Here is a 17,634-nt window from a genome sequence, read left to right as displayed (position 1 = left end):
TATCAGAGTACATGAAAATATGGACAACATCAAAGTAATAATATATCGATTCATGTATTGCTTATAAATTCAGAAATTGTATAACATAATGATAAAGATAAAGAAACATTTTTTTTATAATAATTGCAGTTTCGAAAATAAAATCAATTTTAGTAAGCATCTTTGTAAAATAAACAAAATCGGATGATATATGATAATCATTTAACTATTTCAATCTATCGAGTACATAAAGATTATGTAGATTTTTTTGCATATTATACAGGACAATTTATTGCATTTTACAGACCTTTTTTAACCAACTTTAAAAAGTAAAATACATCGCTGTTTAATTTTTTTTTGTTAGAAAACATATTAGGATAATTTGTGTTCAAAATAAACACACACACACACCCTCCCCCCTCCTCAAATCTTAATTTAATTATTTTCATTAATTTAAAAATACTATGAAAAATGAAATATGTATAAATCTTTTTTTTTGCATAACTTTTTTAGTGTCTCTCATCAACCACAAAGTATTAAATACATTTAAAATTGAAGAAATATCTAAGTAGGAGAAGCTTAATTATATAGAACAAGTATTGCGTACCTAAACGGAAAAATAATAGAGAAGCTACTATATAACTTGAGTATCACAAAAATTGATTGCCCCCTGTGAGGTTTGAACTCACGGTCCCTAGTTTACAAGACGAGTGCTCTACCATTGAGCTAAATAGGAAACTTGTACAAGAAAAAAAATTTAAGATAATGCAAATTCATAGTGAATATTAAGTAAATTCTGAAAAATTTGTATCTTTTAAAAACAATAAAATTATGCAAACGTCAGTAGGGCAGTTACCCTATAAATAGTATTCAATAATATTCATAAGTATCAACATTCAAAAACGTATTGCTCCTGGTGAAATTCGAACTTATAACCCCGGCATAACAGTGTAGAAGAACCGTGCGCTAACTGATTAAGCCACTGGAGCTCTTACATTACAGGTTCAAACTTTTTGTAGTTGTTCGAGATGGTAGTTTCTATGTTGTAATTTTAAAAAAAACTTAAGATAAAATTTTTATAAAAGAATATAAAAAAATTTAAAAGTATAACATTTAAAAAAATTATTTTTGGGCGATGGAAATGTCTGACCCCCACCCCAAAATTAGCTCAAAACCATCCAATGTCAATATATATATAACTAGCGGCTACGCCCCTAGAGGCCTTTAGGGGGCACTTGAGGAAGAGAGAGAGTCAAATTTAATAACCCAATTTCTTATTTTAAATTTTTAAAGAAAAGAAAAAAAAAAATTTTTTTTTGGGGGGGGGGGAATTTTTTTCTTTGAGGGGGGGGGGGCCTCCCCCCTCATTTTTAATTTTAGTTTAAAAAATTTAAAAAAATTTTTCTTTTTTTGAGGGGGGGGATTTTTAATTTTTTTGGGGGGTTGGGGGTGTCCCACCCCCAAAAAAATAGTTATAAACCTTCCCAGGACCTATGAGAAGCTACCCTGTTAAGGAGAACCCGATCGGTTCAGCGGTTAGAGAGATCCTTCGGTACAGACACACAGATACACAGACACACAGACATCCTGTTACTTTAGTAAAAGGATTCCTGAGAAGGACAACATTGTCAGTTCAGTGGTTGCTGAGATCTTAAGCTTCAGACAGACAAAATTAAATGAAAATTAAGCCCCGCGGCTGAATTGACGGCTGAGGCTTGTACTAATTTAGCACCTGCGGCTGCGGCTGGGGCTTACAATATCTCAGCCGCGCGGCTGTGTCAAAGCTGCGGCTGAATTAAAAAAATTAAGCTGCGGCTGAGGCTGCGGCTTACAAATATCAAGCCGCGCGGCTGCGGCTGCGGCATAATCATAACTTTGCAGCTGCGGCTGAGGCTTTCTTGAAGCCGCGCGGCTGAGTGCGGCTGCGGCTTCAAATTATTAACAGCCGCGCAGCTGAGTGTGGCTGAGGCTTCCCCAACTATAAGCCGCGCGGCTGATTGCGGCTGAGGCTTAGAGGGGCGTTGGCTGAATGAGGCTTAGTGCGGCTGAGGCTTAATGTGGCTGAATTGGAGTTTTGTGGCTGAGGCTTACAGTGGCTGAGGCTTACAGTGGCTGAATGCGGCTGAGGCTTACAGTGGCTTATGTTTTCTTTAAGCCGCGCGGCTGCGACTAAGGCTGAGGCTTATTGGGTGGCTGAGGAAGCCGCGCGGCTGATTTTGAGGCTTCTCGTAAGCCGCGCGGCTGATGGTGGCTGAGGCTGAGGCTGCGGCTGCGGCTTCCGAACCCTGCTAAATATTGCCATCCCATCCAAAAAAAACTGAAAGACACAAATTCAGGCAATTCCCAAGATCTTACTGGACAAATAAAACACTCACACATAATCAACTTAATTTTTATAAAATATTTCCTTTATTCCTGACATAATAACCCAAACAAATAAAGAAGGAGATAAAGTGTAAGCCTCAGTAAAAAGATATCAATGTTATGTTAATCTTTCATCATAAAAAATGTGTTGTTATTATGTTATATATTTTATCTTTTTTTTTAGTAAAGAATAAATGATTCACCAGAGTATATTGTGCGTCGGGGAGCTTTAAGGATCGAGTCTTGACCTCACTGAATCATACTAGAGACGTTAAGTATTATACACACTACAGAGCTGGATCTTTAAATCATTTCAATGATGCGCCAAATCGGGGTGCACCAAATTTCAGCAAATCACAGCTCGGCATTTCGTAAAATGCTGTGCTCTCATTGGTGGAAAGTTGGCTCACCCCGATTTGGCGCACCATTGAAATGATTTAAAGATCCAGCTCAGCTATGTCTCGTGTAGGGGAACTGACTTAGAAATTATAGGTGCAATCCAGAATCACAGTCGGGGCACGTATTACATATACATCCATTTTAAGTAGGGTTGGGCCGGATATCCGGCCATTTTCTATATCCGGCCGGTTACCGGATATTGAAACTATCCGAAAATTGGATATCCGGTTATCTGGCCGTTATCCGGTAATTTGCCGGATATCGAGCGTTGGCCAGATATCCGGCCGGATACCGGATATTGGAACTATCCGAATACTGGATATCCGGTATTCGGTATCCGGCCAAAAAAGTATCCGGCCCAACACTAATTTTAAGTGAATATTTCAAATTGATAGAATGTCGACATCAGGCGATGAATTGATTAAAATTGAGGAACCAGATGTGAGTATTTAATATTTCTAACCAGCTGCATTAACGTTAATGAAAGTATGCCCCTTGCTGTAGAAAGTTATCCACATCGCGTCATACTAGAGAAGATAAATATAATACCAACTGCTGCTATGTCTGGAACGTGACACTAATATTTAGCATAGTGGGAATACCCTAGTACATAAACAGGAACAACTCATTACCATTCAAAGTTTGGACTTACAGACATAGGTCGTGCAATCAAAGGGATGTTTGTCTGTTGGAATGTTATTTTATACAAATATCCCAATGGGCGTTAGAGAATTGTATCCTATACAAGTGAATGGTGCTTTGGCCTTTCTAGATAATCACTTGAATTTAACGGTTATAGACAAAAATTAGTTTGTCTAGAGAAAAGATCTTTAGGATCATACCTGTAACCCTAAAATTGGCTTTATTATACAAGTATTTTTTCTTTTGCTTTGTTAATGTTATAACAACAATTTTGGCAAGATTTGCTGACGTCCTGTGGCCGCAAGGATCATCATGATTTATGGATGGAAAGAAAACGAAGTAGCAGGTTTCGTCGTATTTTTATCAGCAGCTTTTCATAGGTTGTATTAGGTTAGGTAAATGTTAATGATTGCCCCGCAGGGTTAGAGCCCCCTGCAAAGGCTAGAAATTGGAGAAAATCTACTGTGAAAATACGTCGAAACCTGCTACTTTGTTTTCTTTCCATGATACAAATTTATTTTTATAAAGAGCCTTCTATATTTTCCACAGAAATAAAATTGAAAATACTGTGACTTAATGTAGTCGAAATACCAGGACGTCCAAGCTTTTTTATTTGGGGAGGGTAAAAAAATATTTTTCAGTTTTCCTTTACATGGGGGTCGGGGGGTTAATCTATATATCATTTAGGCAAGGATGTCCAAGCTTTTATATATTTGGTGGGGGGTATAATAAATTTAAATTTTTTTTTTGGGGTGGGGGGGGGGGGGGTATTGGGTTGACATCCCTTTACCCAACCCCCCCCCCCCACACACCTTGGACGTCCCTGTCTTGATATACCTGAAAATTTAAATATCAATACTGTATGACACCATATAATCCATATTATTCTTATTTTCTATAAAATTATTACTGCGCTACTTATACCTTTGTTGAGAATGATGATTCTGACACAGAAACCTTGTCAATATCTCCGGCATCATCAAGAAAGTCGTCGTCCAAACATTCGTCTTCCAGACTTCTTTCCAGAGATTTAAGGGATTTTTAAAATGTTTTCAGAACGTTATGATAAAGTTTGGAAGTAAAGGGTCAGCTAACCCCTTCCACCTTCCCTCTAGTGCCCCTAGAGGCCTTTAAGGGGGGTGGGGTTTCTGCTGATTAGTAGAAAAGTATGACATGAATATAAATACCTAATATTTATGTATGAGCTAGAATTATTTTATTTTTTTTCTAAAAGAGCAAAAGAGAGCCTCTTCTTGGAGTATATGTATAAAAATCCCTTAAATATAAGCAAAAGGAGAAAGACCATATCACTGTCTGTTCCAGCTCATCACAATAACAGCCACAGGTATACAATATTTTAAAATCAACAACTTAAAAGTGCTTGTTTAATACTAGACCCTCCCTTAATTAAGAAAAATTGAAAATATAAGGAGTAGTTTATATCCATCCCATGCCTAACCCCTGAATTCTTTTTAGTGTTAATTAAGGCACAGTTTTGATACATTTTTTTCTAAAATCCTATAATTTGCAAAATTTTATTCAGTTGAGTGATATTCAGGATCATTTTAAATTTCCAAAACTTCATTGCCTTCAAGGTTTTCATATTTTCTTTCAGTAACTATATCATGGAGCTATTGAATTGAATTCAAATATATCAAATATCTAAATAGTGTTTTATTTTGCCAGTAACTTCCTTGCGCCGCCATCTTTGATTTCATCAGCCTCACTGATCAATATTAATGGTTCTACATCTGCTGGATCATCAACTTCTGCGGGATTAGGGAAGTTATGAATATTATCTAAAGTATCTATCTGATTGGATGATATACTTTACCAGTCTTAGAATTTATTTGTTATCTACTGATGCTATGTTAGGCACTTGACATTGATTATATTTCCAATACTAAATGTTCAAACTGAAATTAGAGGAGAGTCATTATGAGGAGCAGAAAGTGCCAATAATACCACCAGTCATACCTGTAATTTCATCATTTGGTGCTGGACTCACAAGGTCCAAGTCAGTGAAGTCTATCAGAAGTAAATCATTCAATTATGGCAGGAAACCAAGTAATTTGGAGGCTCAGGTAAAAATAACACAATTATAAACTTCCTCTTATAGATGTTTCTAATGTTTGACAATTATGAAAATAGTTCTGAGATGGGTTTTTAATAAATGCCGCGTTTTTTCGACAATTTTTTAGACATTGATTGATTGAACGAAGACGATGAGATTTCAATACAGAGTATACAACATAAGAATTCAAAATTTTAAAATTACTATTTTAGCCATTTGTATAATGTCTAATATAACTTAAATCCATTTTCGCTGCATATTTATTAATGCATCTTTTTAGATCTGTATTAGACATTATACAAATGGCCAAAATAATAATTTTAAAATTTTGAATACTTAAATTGTATACTCTGTTAAAAACCTTATTCCATCTTGAAGATCAATGCCCCGTACAATTTTAACAGAGTATATAACTTGAGAATTCAAAATTTTAAAATATTATTTTAGCCATTTGTATAATGTCTAATACAGCTCTAAAAAGATGCATTAATAAATATGCAGCGAAAATGGATTTAAGTTGTATTAGACATTATACAAATTGCTAAAATAATAATTTTAAAATTTTTAATCCTTATGTTGTATACTCTGTGTTGAAATTCCATTGTCTTCGTTCAATCAATCAATGTCTAAAAAATTGTGGAAAAAACGCGGCATTTATTAAAAACCCATCTCTGTGTTTTAGATAATTGTTATACAAAGTGTTAAAGTAAGGGAAGGAGGGGGAAGTTCTGACAACTAAATCTTTTTTAAATTTTTTTACCTGTACAGAGAACACCTGGAGGCCTTCAGCTTCTGAACCTGTATGCCAAATCCAATTTTTTTTTAGACATAGGGAAACTACATCCCAAAAGGAAACTTTTTGCTAAATAACCTATCCTATCACTCCTAAGACAAAGCCCTATACTCCCTGTTTACGCACCCTCACCCTCCCCCCCCATCCCTAACACCTAAAAAATGAAATGACAATTGAAGATAAGGTTTAAAAAGATTATTATATACTTATTTTGTTAGGCATTTGTGGCATAAAATTAATTTTTCAGCCAAAATTTGTTGCCCTGCCTAAACATGAATCACCAATCAATGGCCACCATTCTAATACTAATAATGATCCCAGCAAAGCTGTTGCTGAGTGGATGGAGGCAACAAAGGGAGATCTTGTCTTCAATGCTCTGATTCAAAAATCTCTTGAAGGTCCAGGAAGCAACACATCATTGTACCAAGTTAAAATTAAAGCTTGAATAAGTACTATCAATAGTCTATGACATATTATCTAAGCAATGGTAAATAAGTAAATGAATATATTTGGAGACAAAGAAATAAAAAAATTAAAAACTAAAAGAGTTGGAGCTTTCAAAGACGAATAAGCCTTATTTGTTGGAGAGTAACATTTTTGAAGGAATGACAGACAGACAGAAGAACAATTATAAAAAAACTTTGTTCTACTTTCAAAAATTGTTTAACAATGAATGTATAGTGCCAATTTATAATCAGATGTTACAAGTCTTTATTTTACCCCAAGTCAATTTTTCTTCCAGTTTCATAAGAACAGGGGAACTACAGAGCTGGAAGCACCAGAGTGGCAGGTTCATATACTGGAGAGATTGTAACAACAACAATAAACTAATTTCTAGTATTCATTCGAATCCGGTGGATAGGAACCGGTTCTCATCCATACGAAAAACTATGTCTAGCATCGTATTATATCCAGCTTTCTACGAATATAAAAAAGTACAATCATAAGATTAAAATCAGATTTTATCTGGTGCCTTCGGCACCACCAGCTAAGGCTCTTGCAATCAGGGGCTCTATATTCATAGAGGGGGCATCAAATAGTCTAAGTCATCCCAAGACTTAAATTCAATTGCCTAAAACCATCCTGGGACCTGTGTGAAGCTTACCTAAAATGTATAATTTGATTTGTTCAGCAGATAGCAAAGCACAAATTTGTCCCAAAAGATCTCGAAAAAAGCTAAAACTCATTTTAGGATAACTTAACATTGGTCATATGCAGGATTTAATCTTCCCTTAATGTAAGGATAAATCCACACTTCTTCCCTCTTTTGACATAGCTTCTAGGGACTAGGAGTAAACATTTTCTAAACTAAAAAAAATAACATTATTTGTGTTACAATTGACTCCAGTACTTTTTCACTTTCATCATTAGAATTGTGGCTCGGGACAAGATAGAAAGAGAGATGTATCCTACAGGCTCAAAACAAATATTCCTGTTGGTCCCAAAACTAGCTTGGTGAGTCTCTATATAAGGATGACTAACATCTAAAATACTTGATTATAAATTCTTAATTGTATTTTACATATCAACATGATAACTGGCCAATGAGTTTTATTTCAGAATTATCTAAATACTAATAGTTTTAAATAAAAATATAAAAGATAAATTTTCTGTGTACTAAAAGTTGTAATAAAATAGGTATTAAATGAAAAGATGATGAGATAGCCCCGGGGTCTGACAATATTAAACTCTAAACTTATCATTGTTTAGGTGAAAGAAATCCAAACTGAACGAGCAAGTTCTAAGACAGGCGTGATCTATCTGACAGACATAGAAGCAACAAATCATGGATTTCCCTATGCTAATACATTCACTATCTTCTCTCATGTTTGTGCTCATAGGAATATTTATAACTTATCACAAATTTGATTCTTCTTATTTAAATTTTGTAGCAGAAAACTTGGGTTTTAACCCTTACAGATCGGGGGGGGGGGTCATATTGACCCCCCCCTCTAGTTTTTTCAATGTCATTTTTTTCGTAGATAAGATGGAGAGCTGTTACTTCATGACTTTTTAAGTTTAGTAATTATGCGTCGGCAAGAGTTGATTTTATTAGGATATCTGGTCTGTGTCGGTCGTGGTGTCCGGTCAAAGTCGGTTGGGTAGCACCAAAATTTAAAAAAAATTATAAATAAATCTTAATTTCTACATTATGACTTTTGTGTATAAGGTTGAAACTTAAAATTTTTTTGGTGAATACTGAGATATCAATGACCTTATGAGAAAAGTGGTGTTATGACCGTTTGACCGCACCCTGACCGACTTTATGACCGATTTTTGTCCGGCTTTTACCACAGACATATATCATGAATATCGTGGCTTCTATTACAGCTAGAGACCTATAAATTTTTTTGGTAAATTCTTGAGCAACAATAAACAGATAAAAATATTAATTGGCGCCGCCAACCGCCGTTTTACCGCCGTAACCGCCGAAAATGGCGGTTTCCGTTATTTGCCGTTTTTCGGCGATGATCAGAAAAAGTAATTTTTTTGTTATGGAAAATAAAAGTTCGTCCTAAAATTTGGTCATCCTAGCTGCAAAATTGGCCGCTCTACAGCTGTTTTAAAATTTAGCGGCTGGCCGCTAAAAAGCGGCTAAGGAGCGGCCTGACGGCTATGATTAGAAAAAGTAATTTTCTCTAAAAATACACATGAACCACCAGAAAAAAATTTTACGTCTTTATCTGTAACAGAAGCCGAGATAGAGGGGGGGGTCAATATGACCCCCCCCCCGATCTATTAAGGTGGGAATAGGGGCCCGATCTGTAAGGGTTAAAACCAAGAAAAGGGGGTAACAAATTGAACAAGGATGACAACATCCATAAGTAGCGAAGCTCAAATATTATGGATGGATATCCGAAAAAAATAACTATAGAGCAGTTTCATAAAAAAACATTAAACTAAAAAAAATACGAAACCTTGTACGATTTTTAACATGCAAACCTAGGAATCGATCTAGCACCTAATCCAATAAGCAAATCTTAATGAAAATTTGTGGGGATATGTAAATTGCGAACTTATTTAATCCCAAAAAATATCAGCCGTCTATCCCAAACAGGAAACAAGAAAACAAGAAAATAATGAAAACTTAAAAATCTAGGAATCGAACTAGCACCCCAACCAATTAGCAAATCTCGATCAAACTTTAAAAGTATGCAGAATATGAAAGTTTTAAATTCCTGAAAAATCCAGCCTTCTATCTAGAATAGGAGTTGAGAAAAATATGAAAACTTAAAAATGTAGGAATCGATCTAGCACCTCAACCAATTGACGAATCTTAATGAGACTTAGTGAAAATATGAAGAATGTTAACATTATTAATCCCTGAAAATTTCAACTCTATCTTTTATAGGCGCCGAGAAAATCGCGTTTCCCCCTTTCTGTCTCTGAGAGACGGACGGACGGACATAAAGACGGACATTTCGAATTATAAAGTAGCTTCGCTACTAAAAAAGGAATTGGATTGAAGGATTTCTTTATCAACATATCTCAACTTAGCCTCATAATAAGTAAAAGTTAATTTATCTGTTAAAAAGTAAATATTTTAAGAGAGACTATTACAAGCTGTAGACTTATGATCAAATTAGGTATTTTATATCTTAAATACAAAGTAGAATGATGTCTGCCTGTCTGTTTGTCTATTTGAAGCAAAATAAACTGAATCCACTGGATCAATTGAGCTTAGCTTTATTGGGAAGACTTTTTTGAAATGGAATGAAATTCATAATAAAATTTTACATGGTTTTTATTTAGAGATTGTTTACAAGAAGGATGTATGGGGATACATAAAAGGACAAATAGGTAAGAATTTATGTTATGTTTTAATTTATGGTAGATTTTTAAAACTCAAAGATATTCTTCAGATTTTTCTGAACTATTAATACGTAACAGTTCCAATATTGCGCTATGCAATATACTAATAAAGTTTCTATTCATTTAGAATTTTGCTACAAATCACAATAAATACAACTAGCGGCTACGCCCCCTAGAGGCCTCTAGGGGCACTTGAGGAAGGGGGAGTCGAATTAGATAACCCAATTTCTTATTTTAGATTTTAAAAGAGAAAGTAAAAAACAATTTTTGGGGGTGGAATTTTTTTTTAGGGGGGGGGGGGGTGCCCTCCCTCATTTTTTAAAATTTTAGTTAAAAAAATGCAATTTTTTTAGGGGGTAATTTTTCAATTTTCGGGGGGGTTTGGGGTGTCCCACCCTCCAAGAAAATAGTTATAAACCTTCCCGGGACCTATGAGAAGCTACCCTGTTAAGGAGAACCCGATAGGTTCAGCGGTTAGCGAGATCCTTCGGTACAAACAGACACACAAACACACAGACAAGCAGTCATCCTGTTACTTTAGTATATCCTTATACAATAATAGGTTTTGGGGAAAAATAATTATGGGCAGAAGTTTATTTTTGACATATTTTTGTACTATTTCTAAATAATTGTAGAGAGTAACACCGTGAATGGCACTAAAGGATTTTACACAGATGTATGTGATGCTCTCAACAAACATGGCAAAGAGAGTGACCAAAATTTGGAGCAGCATCAAGTAATGTTTTTACAATAGCTTCAATACAGACCCTATTATTAAAGTAACTGTGCTACTTATGGAACTTGGACAAAGTAGCCTCGGACAAAGTAGCCTCAGACAAATTAGCCTCGGACAAAGTAGCCTCCGGACATTTACTTAAGAAAAGTAGCCTCCTAAGGAAAATACATAGGTGTTTTAGAATTTCGTGGATTTTACAAAACTTTGTTGGTAGATTTTTACTATTTTTATTATTGTTTTTACAATGTTTAGGTGATGTCTGGTTAGGTTGTAGGCTAGGGGGCCGAGCGGCCGCGGCTAGGCAGTCCAGGTGGCCGAGCGCTGCGGCCATGACCTTTATTAACAGTGGGCCATGACCTTTATTAACAGTGGAGGCTACTTTCCTTAGAAGGCTTTTTTCCGTAGGAGGCTACTTTTCTTAAGTAAATGTCCTGAGGCTACTTTGTCCGAGGCTTCTTTGTCCGAGGCTACTTTGTCCAACATCCCTACTTATTACTCATAGGAGCCAAAGCCAAACTAAATAAGACTAAAATGACGATTTAAATATGTGGAAAAAAGGTTAAATAGTGATAAAAAATGAAGACTTATCATCAAAACAAAACTTTTTCAAAATCAAAATTTTAAAAAATTACAGATGTATTCATTAGAGAAATAACCCATTTGTAAATTTGGGATGGTTATTGTTAAGTGTTAGAAAAAGGCAATCTATGACTTATAAACAATTATATATAAATAAATTTTAGATTGCAATTTCTGATGGAGATCAAACTAAAGTTAGAGCAAGGTAAAATTTTTCTTTCAATGTAAGGAAGAATCATTTATCACAAATAAGAATAAAAAAGGGTGGGAGGGGATTCAGGTGAAGAAAAATAAAAAAAAAATAAATGGAGAGGCAAATAAAAGTTCTCTTACCAGAATTTGCATTTAATTGACAGTGCATCCCCCCTCATCCTTTTTTTATTTTTATTGTCACAGAATAATGGGGATGGAAGTTACAAGTGCTTCACTTGTCTATCAGAGGGGTATTAATTTTTATTAATTACTTATTTTATGTTTGATTTATACTTGTTGATTGTCAATGTATACTAACCAAATTAATTTTACTATTACCCTAGAAACAAAGCTGGCAAGAAGAACTTATCAAAGCCTGTGGAGCAAGATGGTGACAAAATGCAAATAAATTTTCGTGGGGTCCTATTTTTGCTAATTCTGCTTATGCTGGTGAGTTGAGGGTTTGGCCGGATACTTTTTTAGCCGGATACTGGATACCGAATCTATGATTTCTGTTGCCGGATATTGAAAATTACTGGTTATGTGGCCAGTTAACCGGATATCCAATATCTGAATAGTTCAAATAACCGGTATCTGGCCGGATATTGAAAATGGCCGGATATCCGGCCGAACCAAATATCCGGCCCAACCCTAGTTAAAATGTTCATACATGACTTGACACGCACACATGCCAAGACACAAAGGTGTCTAGACATTTGTATTTAGAGGATTAATGTTTCTGCAGTCCTGTTAGTCAGTAAGGGGTAAATGTGATTTTCTTGGCTGCTTTTCAATATAGATGCTAAAATGCCACCAACTATTCTGTATGATATCTTTGCAAATATAAAGCCGAGTTGTAGTTGAGAATCCATATTTTTCATTTCTAATTGAAATTCTTTAAATTTTAGTTTATAATGTGTGTAGTAAATGTTATCATTCTAACTAACATATTCTTGACCAAATCTTCCAACAATTATCAAGACGACATTTTAAAGGTAAAATATTAGACGCGGTAATTAATATTTGATTGAAGGCAGACATTAAACTGACTTAAATAAAGCAAAATTTCAAGTTGGTTTGTTTTTTTACTGTTAGTTTTCCAAAACTACTAAAAAAATTATCCGTTTTCTAATGAATTCCTACAGTTTTAAAGAGGTTGATAATGACTGTTTAGGGAAGGGGGGGAGGGGGTTCAAAAACACCGTTTGGATATTATAGCGAAAGTCTACTTCCAAATTTTTCTCTGTAAGATTTGTATTACTCGACCACAAAAAAACTCATCGACACGCCCCAAAGTTAAATTTTTCTCTTAGTGACTAGCGGGCACAGAACCCTACCCCTTCCTCCTATCTACAGTGCCCTAACCTAAATAAAAGAGACACATGAAAAAATACTTTAGAAATAGGGAGGGGGGGGGGGCGAGGGGAGGATTTATTGCTTAAACAAGCACTTTGAAGGAAACCGCTCAAACTTACCTACTATTGTTACTTTCAGGGAGTAAATGAGTACCCCAGCATAGACCAACTTTTAAGCATTGTGGATTCAGATCAGAAGGAAGTGTAATCATTAATCATTAAGTATTAATAAAGTAACAAGGATTAAACTGTAGGACAAACGATTATTAACACTTGTAGAGTGTCAGAACGGAATAATCAAAATATAAGTGTATAAAAATCGAAACAAATTGTATTTATATTGGTTGAAAAACTTGAAATACAGGATATTGTTTAAGGACATTCTTACATTTTCAGGACTTGATTATAGATATGCTTCGCTTATAACAGTGTGCTTTGTTGTCCTATAAATCAGTATTCCAAAAAACATTTAGAACAGATTATTATATCACATAAAAATTTGTTGTTAAAAAAGTTAAAATTCAACATGTTTGAAATAGAAGTACGGACATTCTGGTACCCATTTTAGAGTTGCTAAGGACTCTAAATTGTTCCTAGCTACTACAGGAATCTCCATGCTAAGTTTGACAAAAATAGGACAATTCTAACGTGACTAAATTAACGAAAAGAGCTAACTGTTCCGGACGGACGGACGGACGGACCGACCCAAATTATAGAAAAGCGTGGCTAATAAAAATGGTTACAAAATGATAGAATTCTGACCAGCAATACTTGGATCTTTTTCTCAAACATATGAACCAACAGCCTCAGGCTAGAAAGGTAAATACAATTTTTCAATTTACAAACTTTGGAATAGTTATTCATATTAGTGATAACAAGGATGACAACATATATAAAAGCGAAGCTCAGAAACAAACATTAACACTTGAAGAGTGTCAAACCTGAATAATAAGGATATAAAAGTATGATCAAAATTGTAAGTAAATTTGTTGCAAAACTGCTTAAATACCGGATATTGTTTAAAAACATACTTACATTTTTTGGACTTGATTGTAAAGATGCTTTGCTTATAACATCGTACTTTGTTGTCCTAGGAATCGTTATTTTAGCCCGCTATATAGAGGTCACTTTATTATAGAACATGATAATCTGGTGTAAGATCCAAGTAATAATACATCCATTATTTAATTTTGAATTTAGGAACTGGTCAACTCATTAACACTGATGATTTCATCACTCAAACAAACTGAACAAGTAAGCAGGGCCGGATCTTTAAATTATTTTAGTGGTGAGCCAGATCGGGGTGAGCCGAATCACAGCGCGGCACTTCATAAAATGCTGTGCTCTCATTGGTGAAAAGTTGGCTCACACCGATCTGGCTCACCACTAAAATGATTTAAAGATCAAGCTCAGAGATCTAAAGGAACAAGACAATGGACGATAAAATGATGTACATCTCCAATGATGATACACAAAATTACCCCTTCTGTACATTGAAATTAGTGTTTGAAACGTTAGAACACTCAACTTAATGCATCAGGCAATCAAATTCACTTAAGTCCCCAAATTTGCTGTGCTGACCAATAAGAAACATTATTATAAAATTTGGGGACTAGTGTAATAAACAGCCCATTGTCCCCTTTCTCTCTGACAAACACATAATCTTAAAATCTTACAAAAACATAATCATTAACTTTATATAAAAGTAACAGGTTGTCTCTTTGTAGCGAAGGATCTCGCTATTTGCTGAACCGATTTGGTTTACAGTGAAGCCTCTTGTAGGTCCAAGGAATATTTATAAATGGTTGGGGGTAAGATACCTCCAACCCCAAAGACATCCCCTAACCCTGCCCAAAGAAAAAAACGCTCTGATGTTTTTTGCTTTAACTTTTAAATTTAAAATTGAAAGTGGAATGTCAAATTATATCTCAAAAATAGATACAAAAACAAATTTTCTATTTTATTAGTTAAGTTTAGGATTGATTTTTTGCTAATTGGTGGGGTGTTAATTCAACCCCCTCTTATTTAGAACTAGCGGCTTCGCCCCTAGCCTCTAGGGGCTTTGCCCTAAGAGGTGATAAAAAAAGGACCAAGAAAATCTTTAGCAAAAAAACAAGTGGGGGGGGGGGATTTTTTTGTTTTTGGGAGTTGGGGTTGTCCCACCCCCCCAAAAAATAGACTAAAACCACCACAGGATCAGTAGGTATATTCCCTGAAGAGTAGAATCCAATCGGTTCAGTGGTTACCGAGATCTTAAGGGACGGACAGACGGACGGACAGACAGACGGACGGACAGACATCATTCTACTTTGTATTAAAGATATAGCCCTGTGAGAAAAAAAATAAAATTTGGAATACCCTGGGAGGAAAAACAAATTGAACTGTAAATTTTTCAGGTACCCAAAGGTTTATAAATATTTTCTCTCATTTGTTGGTTTTGGGTACTTTTTCATTAAAATCTTTAAGTACTATTATTTGATCTTGATTGGTTGGTTCAAACTTGCATTGTCTATGCTTATATACTATTTATCTACCTACTTGATGTACTGTCCAGGTCCTGGTCCAGCAATCCAGGAGACTAAGGATGACTGTTACGCACCCTTCTATGTCCAAACACCCATGGATATTAGATTAAGTAACATCCAACAGACAACCAACTCTCTGTGATGCACGACCTTTGTCTGAGAAGTCCCAACTGTGCATGGTAATGAGTTGCGCCTGTTTTGGGCCAAGGCATTCACCCTACTCTAACTATTTATGTCGCGCATCTGACATAGCAGCAGTAGGAATAAATTTAACGTCTTTAGTTATGACGATGTGTCGGCCCGAGATTCGAACCTATCACCTTCCAAACGACGAGCTGATGCGCTACATGTTGAGCCACGGTCGCGGGTTTATCCTGCTACTTACTTAACTATCTAATATACCTAGTGTGTTTTTTTTTATTGGAACAAAAGTATTGCTTTATTTAACCCACTTACCATTAACAGAAATTAATAATCAAAATCTTATTTTCTTCATTGACGTGGCACATTTTCTATAAGAAAAGAAAAACATTTCATTGTTTTTTTTGTTGACAAATTATGCCTTAAAAACCAAAGAGCATTTTTAGAGATCAATGGAAAATGACCAACTTAAAGGGTGTGCAAAAATGTGTTTATTTTAAGATTTCAAATTGCGCGGCTTGAGTTAATAGTTGAAAAATGTTATGCATATCGTTAGAATCATCGTAAACTTTAGTGCTACGTATTGTTTAGGAGCCAAGTGGTAAAATGTTACAACTAACGTAATTTTTTTTATCTTTCTCACATTTTTCAACGTAGCTCCTAAATTTCAAATAGCAAAAATATGATACACATATATTTCCAAAACCTATGACAATTCTAACGGTATGCATATCATTTTCTACTATTAAAATAAGCCGCGCAATTTAACTTTTAAAATGGTTCGCATTTTTGATCATGGTGAATTGATCTTCAAAAATTAGGCTAAATAAGGATGACAACATCCATAAAAGCGAAACTCTGAATCATTAACTCGTGTAGAGTGTCAGAACTGAATATACAAAATATAAATATGTAAGTTTTGACAAAATTATACGTAAATTTGTTGCAAAACTTCTTAAATACGGAGTACAGTTCAAGGACACACTGGCATTTTTAGGACTTAATTATATAGATGCTTCGCAAATAACATTATACCTTATTGTTTTAGGAATCAGTACACCAAAAATCAGATCAATTGGATAATTATATCACATAAAAAAATATTGTTAAAAACTAAAAATCAACATGTTTAAAATGGACGTACGGACATTCTTATGTTATAGATTTGCTACGCTTTCTAAATCGTACCAAACTACTACATGAATTATCATGCAAAGTTTAAAATCGATAGGACAAATACAATATTCTAAATTAACGGACGGACGTACGGACCAACCCTAATTATAGAAAAGCCTCGATTTTAAAAACACACTGTATTTATCCTTATCTAGATGTTAATGGAAGCTGGAGCAATATTCAGAGAATCAACAGAAGCTGAAAATTCAGAATCTATTGAATTTTTGCTAAGAAAAATTGCAGAGAGTAAACAAAATAATGTCAACTCATAATAAATTTTCACTTCGAAAATGATTTATATCCGGTGGATCAGAACCGGTTCTAATCCATACTAAAAAATTATATCTATTCTATTCACAACCTTTTCATACCCCCCCCCCCCCCCCCCACTCCTCCCACTTTTTTGTCTCCTCCCAGTTTTTTTCTGTCTCCGCCGTCAACCAAACTCACCATCCAAAACTCCGCCTATTTCCTAACCATCAAAAAAATTCCTTTAATAAAAACTATGCCCCGCCCCATAACTCAAACAAGGCCAAGAATTATTCCCTACTCCTCCTGTTTTAAAAAACTAATGTTTTAATCTTTTATTTCAAACTTTTTCAGTAGTCATCTGTATTCTATGGTGATACCTAAGATTCAAAATAATTTGTGACATTGTTCTATATAAATTTATGTTTAACATCTTTGATCATATTTGCTGTTATCTAATGTCTCATGCCTATATTTTTTAGACAAAATGAATTGAAAATGATTGCTAAAATCGAAATATATCTTCATGTCTTAGAATAGTGTAATTTTTTTAAAATAGGTTGAAAAACATACTAACTTTAAAATATTCTATTATTATCCAGTTTTCTACGAATTTA

At 34.8% G+C, this 17,634-nt stretch overlaps 1 protein-coding gene across 1 annotated transcript; it reads left to right on the top strand.

Annotated features, from left to right (window-relative positions):
* The first annotated feature begins 3,073 nt into the window (after positions 1–3,073).
* On the top strand, positions 3,074–17,117 carry LOC145306056 (uncharacterized). Its single transcript, XM_080147985.1, has 19 exons — positions 3,074–3,183; positions 4,319–4,419; positions 4,673–4,729; positions 5,071–5,165; positions 5,311–5,468; positions 6,499–6,649; positions 6,950–7,041; positions 7,623–7,706; positions 7,962–8,092; positions 9,801–9,838; positions 10,005–10,052; positions 10,700–10,800; positions 11,544–11,584; positions 11,916–12,021; positions 12,480–12,566; positions 13,066–13,125; positions 13,680–13,745; positions 14,127–14,180; positions 16,924–17,117. The coding sequence occupies exons 1-19, from the start codon at positions 3,139–3,141 to the stop codon at positions 17,038–17,040; spliced, it is 1,632 nt and encodes a 543-aa protein (XP_080004111.1). The 5' UTR covers positions 3,074–3,138; the 3' UTR covers positions 17,041–17,117.
* Positions 17,118–17,634: the final 517 nt, after the last annotated feature.

Source organism: Acartia tonsa, chromosome 14, assembly GCF_053477335.1.
Source record: "Acartia tonsa isolate MP-2025a chromosome 14, ASM5347733v1, whole genome shotgun sequence".
NCBI classification, from domain to species: Eukaryota; Metazoa; Arthropoda; class Copepoda; order Calanoida; family Acartiidae; genus Acartia; species Acartia tonsa.
Note: the sequence above shows the minus strand (reverse complement) of the source record. Positions and strands in the feature narration are given on the sequence as shown.